Here is an 8121-nt window from a genome sequence, read left to right as displayed (position 1 = left end):
AACGGGCAGTAATTCAGGGAGGCAGCGTTTTCTACCACAGTATTACAGTGTAATCCAACTGTCTGTGCAGCTGTGTCCCTACTTAAAGATGAGGAAACTCTATCGTCATTGAAATGAAGTGCTTCCTAACAGATGCAGCCCAGCAACAGAACTGTTCCCTCTGTGCGCACAGTGGATGCTCACAGAAGGGGAGACAGCACAGTTCTGCTCACTTTCACAGTCAGTGAAACAAGGAAGGAAACACACAAAAAGCAATACCCAACATGAGGTTTGTTTTTTTGTTTTTTTGTTTTTTTGTTTTTTTTTTTTGAGATATGGCCTCTCTTCATAGCACTGGCTGTCCTGGAACTCACTATGTAGACCAGGCTAGCCTCATACTCAAGGAGATAGACCTGTCTCTGCCTCTGGAAAGCTGGGATTAAAGGCATATATAACCATGATCAGTTTAACCATCTCTTCTTAAACCAAATTCAGGACACGCACGCGTGTCAACAGTGAACATTTCCAAGTGCACAATGACTAAAACTTAATTCCAATCAAGTGTGCGACGAATCAGACCTGTTTCTGCCTGTGCCAAGCAGCAGTGCACAGTGTCCCTGCAGCCTGTGTTCTGAATACACAGCAAGGCACTGGGCACTGCTTCCCAGCCCACACCACCAATGCAGACCGCCCCAAGCCCCCGGGCCACAAGCCTGACTACAGCATGAATTAGTGTTTCTACTATACATGCAGCATTTTCTGCTCCTAGAGAGATGGGATGATTTGATAACGGGGGACAAAGACTCAGCGTTGTCCTCCCGTTGTTTTTGAGCATGTAAGTATCTAAGCACTAGATATCTCTGAATTATACTGTGGTAGAACATTTGGTTTAAAAACTGCTGTTTGCAGCCAGATGTGGCGGTGCACACTTTTAATTTGAATTCCTGAAGGGCAGAGGTAGGGGTTATCTGTGAGTTCAAGGCCAGCCTGGTCTACATAGTGAGATCCTGTCTCAAATGGGGAAAAAATGAAAGAGAAGAAAGGGAGAATAAATGAAAAAAAATGCTGTCTCAATTGTGGACTTGAGTCATTTAGAAATAACAATGACTTTTGGCTTGGGATTAGGACAGAATTTTCAATAATATCTGTTACGGCTCTGTGGCTCTGAACGTACTTCTGGCATCTGGTACTATTTACGTGAAGTGGTCTTCTTGGCACTGACATCATAAAACCCAGAATATCGGTCAACTCTGAACTCGCTGTAAGTGCTCAGCATCCTATGGTATTAATCAGTCGAGACGTAATTATATGTCAAATTATGTGTCAAAAAGTGTTGTACAACAGATTTTATAATTTAGTATCGGCAATGTTTGACTTGTATGTACCTGGGGTCAGGTAAAATATCTTGGGCAAAAAGTGGTCCAAAAGAAAAAGTGTTAAAAAAAAAAAAAAAGCTGTGTGGGAGCAGTAACGACTGACATGGGAGTTAACTGGTTCACAGTCTGCTGGGTTTGTTATTTGTTATAATGAAAAGTAATGTTTTGATCGTGATTCTGTAGTCTAAAGTTAAGGGGAGGAATCTAGTGAAGGCAGAAGCATCGTACTGTGAGAGCAAGTGTGAGTGTGAGTGAGTGTGTGTGTGTGTGAGTGTATGTGCATGTGTGTGTCATTAAGCACATGGGAGTGTGTGTATATGTGCTTGTGTGTATGCACACTTGTATGTGTGTGTGCATGTGTGTGTCCTCAAACACATGAGGGAGTGCGCGCGCGTGTGTGTGTATGTGATTGTAGAAGTGTGTGCATGTGGAATGTGTGTAAGTGGTTGGGAGTGTGTGCACGCATGTGTATGTGAAAAATCTGATTTCTCAATGTTTAATGGCATAAGCATAAAAATTTGAGACAAGAAACTTGGACTTAATGCCATTAAGAAGAGCTCTTCCTATGACTTAAGGAATGTCCCAGTGTTCCAGCGTATTTAGGTCACAGAAATGGTCTGTTCTACTTTATCACGATCAGGAACATTGGAAGGGGTGAATGTTAGGCAAAGTTCCCATCTCCTGAGGGAAAAGCAAGAATGACAATGTGGACGATATGTGCTCATTGGCTGTGTTATTAGTCTGTTAAGTGCTCATTGCCTGTGTTACTAGTCTGTTAATATTTTTACAGACTTTAAAGGGCATGGCCTGTTTTTCTTCACTACTGCACAGGGGCAAAATCTCCTAGCCTGTGTAAACTCCAACTCCATATTCCATTCTGAGAAGAAACAAAAAAAAAAAGTAAGATCTATGAGAAAAAGGGAGGCTCACAGCCTTTCCGAGACCCTGTTATCTGTCTCTCTGGTAGCCATTTCCCAGGTTTCCCTCCAAATAGGACATTGACTGTGTTCAGTTACTCAGCCATCTGTCCCTCAGGGAAAGCTGATTGACTCCCCAGCTACAGTCATGCTCTGACTGTGTTCAGTTACTCAGCCACCCCACCCATCAGGGAAAGTAGACTCCCCCCCCCCCAACCCCCTAGCTACAGTCATGCTCTGATGTTTGCTTCCTTGCTCCCTAGTGTGTGTTCTAGAGCCTCTTCAGGTCTATCAATTGCCATGGCCTGGGTTTGGAGGCAAATCAGTCATGGACAGAACTGCTTGCTGCTCTTCTGAACATAGGACATCTTCCCACAGCTGCTTTTGGTCCACAGGCATCCTGGGGGAGCTTAAGATAAGGATGACTCTGGGGATAGTGAAACAGAAATCACACACACACAGAGCTAGACTTTTGTACTTACCATGAAAATTACTTGTCCTGATTCTGGAATTGCTCCTACTCGGCAAAATAATTTTTGTTGTTGCTATTTAAAACATTTTAAGTTGGGTGAAAGCACTCATTAGACAAAGTTGACTCCCTGAATTTGATTCCTGGAACTCACAGTGAGGGAAAAACGGACTCCCCAACACTGTCCTCTGACCTGCACACCTGGCACTATGGTGCAACCTGAGCACAGGCACACATACACACACCCAGAGACCATAAAACACAGCATATCATATCATATAGCTCTTCATATCTCCAAACATGCCCTGACATAAGAACACGAGTGTGGTGTTGGTGTTGCTTCGTTCTCTCCTGAATTATTGTCAGAACATCATATTTATCTTAAAGCTATGATGTTAACCTCTGCACATGTATGCAGGAGCTGTACACACCGGGAAAGGCTTTGGATTCTTTAAAAATTCCGTTTCCTAAGATAAGGCTCCCAAGCTACTCACCTAATGATGCAAAACAGGTTGACATTAGCATTGTACAGTGAGAAATCAATAAAAACAGCCCTGGTGCCTCTGCTAATCCAGTTGTTCAGTCGAAGGTCAACAAATTTGGCTTTGGTTTCAGATTTTGATTTTGATAACATGACTATATATCCTCCATCTCGGTATACGCCAACAAACCCCCAGTGCCATGGGGCAGTGCGGGAAGAAGGCGTGTGCGTCCATCTGTGGAGCATCAAAGAAAAAAGGGAGATGAGAAAGCATCCCAAGAATTTAAGGGAATCTTTGATTTAAAACAGTTGAAATAGAAAGTTCAAAGGTAGCCTAGACATTGAGTTAACTTGTTACAAGGGCCAACACTCAGCAGGTTTAAACTTGTCCCGGACAATGGACGCATCCAATGGCTTTGTGGTACTCTTGTAGTACAGGTGTGTTTGCATTCACACAGACACACGCACAGAGACAGATAGGTAGACATGCACAGACACACATACACACATGCAGACACATACATCTTATTTAATTTTTTGTCAAAAAATGTTTAAAATTTTATTTCTCCATCTTTCTGGCTTTTACAAGAAAGCAAAAAGAAGAATACTTTTAGTCTCCCCATTCAGTTTCCTCCAAACAGATCTGAAAGGTGTGTCATTACATTTATGAATTCATAACCTTTATAAAAATTATGTAAGGCCTCACAAATGCCCCAAACTCAGGCAGCTGGGGCTGTCTATGGCAATAACCTGAATAGTAACAGTAAATCCCTCACTCACACAAAGAAAAAGACAGCACACGTAAAACAATCCCGGAGGTTGGGGGAGAAGAAAGGGGATTCTAGACTAATGATGAAAAGCAATCAGATATAGCTGAGAGGCTAAGAATAGAAGGTTAAACGTACAGGAGGTGGCAGAAGAGAGCTACATTAACAGATCCCTGGCCAGAACAGGAAATACACAGGATTGTAAAGCCACAACACTAGGAGGATATTACTTAGAGCCAGTAAGCACCTGGTTACAGAAGTAGTCACCAAAAGAGCAAAGCATAGCTGTTTCTAGGGAGCACGGTGAATAGAAAAACATCTGAATAACTGTAATAAATAGGACATACAAAAAGGTTGACCTTATTCTATGGCCATGATTTTCTTTCTTCTTTTTTTTTTTTTTGTTTTTTTTCAAGACAGGGTTTCTCTGTGTAGCACTAGCTGTCCTGGAACTCACTCTGTAGACCAGGTTGGCCTCAAACTCAGAAATCCACCTGCCTCTGCCTCCTGAGTGCTGGGATTAAAGGCATGCGCCACCATGCCTGGCTTGGCCATGATTTTCATCGGACACCTGATACCAAAAGTGTAAACAGTGCTGACACAGCCATCATTGTCTGTTTGTGGGGGTGGGGGTGCCAGTGGCGTTGGCCTTTCACATTTCAGTGTAAGGTGGTGGGTCTGCACCACCCAGCCATGAGAGTCATGGACTCTAACCTTCCACAATTGTAAGCCCTCAACAAACTTCTGTAAGTTGTTTGGGTATCTTAGCACAGAAATAAATAGTAACTAAGATAGCACCTTCAGTAGGCAATCATCAAATGAGGCCGAAGAGCAGAATGGCCCCTTTTGGTCCTGAAGCCAGGGGCTTTACTTAAGGTGAGTGCAGTGAGGGAAGAGAACGGCGAAGAGTTCTTACATGCTCCCTAAGGATCCTACAAAGCTTTGGGCCACAGCTAGAAAAGCTACCAAAAGAGAAAAGTGTGCTGTTTTGGGGGCTGGGAGATGCCTACAGCAAGCACAAGGCCCAGAGATTAGGTCCCCAGAACCTGCGTTAAAGCCAGCTGCTGGGTCATGAATCAGTAATCCCAGAGCTGGGGGTGGACAGGATTGGAGCTCCCTGGAACAGATGGGCAGAATCAATGAGAGACCCGGTCTCAGAAAGGGAAAGTGAACCATGATTTAGAAAGATGCCTGATGTCTGGCTTCCCTTGCATGTGCACACATGCATGCACGCACACACACATGCATGCATGCACACCGACTGATGCCCCCCGCCCCGGCTTCCACTATAACTATTCATTTCGCATACCACATTGACACCCACTCCTCCATCAAACAGGGCCGCTCTTACATTGTAAGTTCTGCCAACGTCAGGGCTTCTTCCCGTACTATTTAAAGGAAGAACCACTCAACTGCAGTTCTCAACTCTTATTATAGCTGGAAGACAGACATTTATTTAAAAAAATAATTTTGTAATGATTCAAAGGTAGTTGCTAGAAAAAGCTACTAATTTCATATTGCTCACTCTGGATTGCGTTTGAGGCCAAAATCAGAGAAGTCTTCGTTTTCCACTGTGTACTTGTTGTAACAGTCGCTGACCAGGGACTGGAAAGCTGGGTAGACCTTGCAAGTGTTGTTTCGGACTCGCAGTTGCCGCACTCTGGGGATGCCGAGAAGAACGTTCTCGTAGTAGATGCGGCTGCTGTTCTTCACACTGTACTGCTGTTTGTTGCCATACCACGAGTCCCAGTACAAGCCGTCGATGAGGGGTCCTTCCATGAACTTCAGAAAAAGACAAGGGTCATGGGGGAAAAGAAAAACCTCCCTGACAACAAAAACTGAATTCACACATGTGATCCTGAGTCTAAGTTCTGACCCAGACAAAGCCCCCGGTGGCTGCTGCTCCTCACTATGTCCCTGTCGTATTTTACGACAAGTCCCAAGCCCAAGACTCCATGCCCCCATCTCTTGTCTTTGCCACCAGCCACATAGCACAATTAAAGGAGAAAGGACAACTTGTATCCCTCATTTCCTATGAGGCCAATGACTTAGGACCACTTGGACCTTATCTTACATTTGATCTCTTTCTTACTAAACTTTTCTAGTCACTGTGGAAGAATACCAACAGAACACCTTAAGGGAGGAGAGATTTCAGTTAAGTTTCAGTCTGCCTTCGGAAGGGTGCAGCCCAACGGGGCGGCTCGGAGAGCCGTGGCCCACAGTAGGGTGAACGTGCTTGGTGCTTTCTCCCTTATTCCATCCCACCAGAGTCTGGAGACGGTGCCCCACATCCAGGGTAGGTCTTCACTGGTGGTGAACCCTCTCAGACAAACATGGTCAAAGGCACAGCTAAAGTCTGCTCTGCCAATCTAACTGCTTCTCTGTGTACATAATTTAGCCACCATCTTGGCCCATACCCCAAAGACAACTGTCTCTTTAGTAAATTTCAACTTCGCAGTGTGACAGTCGTGCCGAGATCTCTGTCCATTCATTTCTACTCTGTCTCCTCTATCGTCACACCCCATTCAGTTCCACATGAATGCACACAGCACGTACTGCCCCTTATTCTTAAAATACTTGTTTTTCTTTTTTCTAGGCAGGTTTCTCTGTGTAGCCCTGGCTGTCCTGGAACTCGATCTGTAGACCAGGCTGGCCTCAAACTCAGGGATCTGCCTGCCTCTGCCTGTCCAGTGCTAGGATTGAAGGTCTGCACCATCACTGACTGGTGGATACATTTTCTTTATTGACCATTTAAAATGGATCCACACTGCCATCACTTCTGGAGAGCCTTCCCCACTGCCTCATCCAGCTCCCACTGCCTCATCCAGCTCCCACTGCCTCATCCAGCTCCCACTGCCTCATCCAGCTCCCACTGCCTCATCCAAATGTTAGTGGTCAGCAGCGGCTTATTCTTCCTTCCAGGTGACTTGTGCTGTGTGTAACAGAAAACCTGTCTATTCCAGTGCTGAAGAAACCTCTCTATGGAATTAAATTATATTACACATTGCTTTTTTTAAAAAAAAGTATATACTGCATATTACTGTAACACACAGTATAGGGTTGCATACATAATTTGTAAATATTTGTTCTGGGAAATGAACAATTTGTAAGACTGATCCTCATGTGGACTTTATTTACACAATCAAGGTTGGTTGGCTTCAGTACACATAACAAATCTTGCATTTTCTAAGGGAAATGGGAATATTTGGAAAAGTATCAAAAAATTGAAGTTATAACAGCATCGCATGTGAACATAAAGCTCCAGGACAGACACTATTAGTTGACTTTCTAATAAAAATGGCACTCAATTTCATAACTCCTTTAATAAATCTTTCCTGAGCATTTTCTGTGTGTAGCAAGGGTTATGGGCCGTCTGTGAATTTCTTTTTCTTTTTATACCCCAGGGCCTTCACTTACTAGGCAAGCATTGTAGCACAAGCTAGCCCAACCACTGGTCTATGAGCTATCTTAGGTACACTTCATCAGGTACTTCATCAGGTACACATCTTACCTTCCAAAACTCAGTTATGCTCTGAATGGACCTAAAGCTGCTTCTTTCGTCATCAGGTAGAGAAGTGTCCACAAACAGAGATGACATAACTTTGTTTAAATAGTACATATGTGGATTGACCATCCCAAAAGTCACTAAGGAGAACAAGTTTAAAATGTGTAACTTAAAATCCCACTTCAGCAGTGTTCAAAAATATTAATTTTCCCAGCTTTAAAAAAAAAAACAACAGCATTGCCTAAGTATTTTTTACATTTATCTGTGTGTGTGTGTGTTTGTGCACGTGCACCCATGTATGCACGCACACACATGTCACAAATGTGGTGGTCAAAGGACAATTTGTGGGAGCTCGTTCTCCCCTTGTGTGGTGTCTTAGTCAGGGTTCCTATTCCTGCATAAACATCATGACCAAGAAGCAAGTTGGGGAGGCTTACACTTCCATACTGCTGTTCATCACCAAGGAAGTCAGGACTGGAACTCAAGCAGGTCAGGGAGCAGGAACTGATGCAGAGCCATGAAGGGATGTTCTTTACTGGCTTGCTTCCCCTGGCTTGCTCAGCCTGCTCTCTTATAGAACCAAGACTACCAGCCCAGGGATGGTCCCACCCACAAGGGGCCTTTCCC

At 44.0% G+C, this 8121-nt stretch overlaps 1 protein-coding gene across 3 annotated transcripts in view; it reads right to left on the bottom strand.

Annotated features, from left to right (window-relative positions):
• The window catches only part of Pkd2l2 (polycystin 2 like 2, transient receptor potential cation channel), a 34260-nt gene that overhangs the window by 23588 nt on the left and 2551 nt on the right, over positions 1 to 8121 (bottom strand). For 2 of the 3 annotated variants that reach the window (XM_029471802.1, XM_021150311.2), the window contains exons 3-5: positions 7501 to 7634; positions 5515 to 5771; positions 3236 to 3457 (exon numbers count right to left, since the gene is read on the bottom strand). In XM_029471802.1, the coding sequence (XP_029327662.1) occupies positions 3236 to 3457; positions 5515 to 5771; positions 7501 to 7634 (613 nt within the window). The remainder of the gene's footprint in view (positions 1 to 3235; positions 3458 to 5514; positions 5772 to 7500; positions 7635 to 8121) is intronic. The other variant, XM_029471803.1, reaches the window with a different exon arrangement.

The sequence above is a fragment of the Mus caroli genome, chromosome 18 (genome assembly GCF_900094665.2).
Source record: "Mus caroli chromosome 18, CAROLI_EIJ_v1.1, whole genome shotgun sequence".
NCBI lineage: Eukaryota > Metazoa > Chordata > Mammalia > Rodentia > Muridae > Mus > Mus caroli.
The sequence above is the reverse complement of the archived record's forward strand: the minus strand, read 5'-3'. Positions and strand labels throughout refer to the sequence as shown.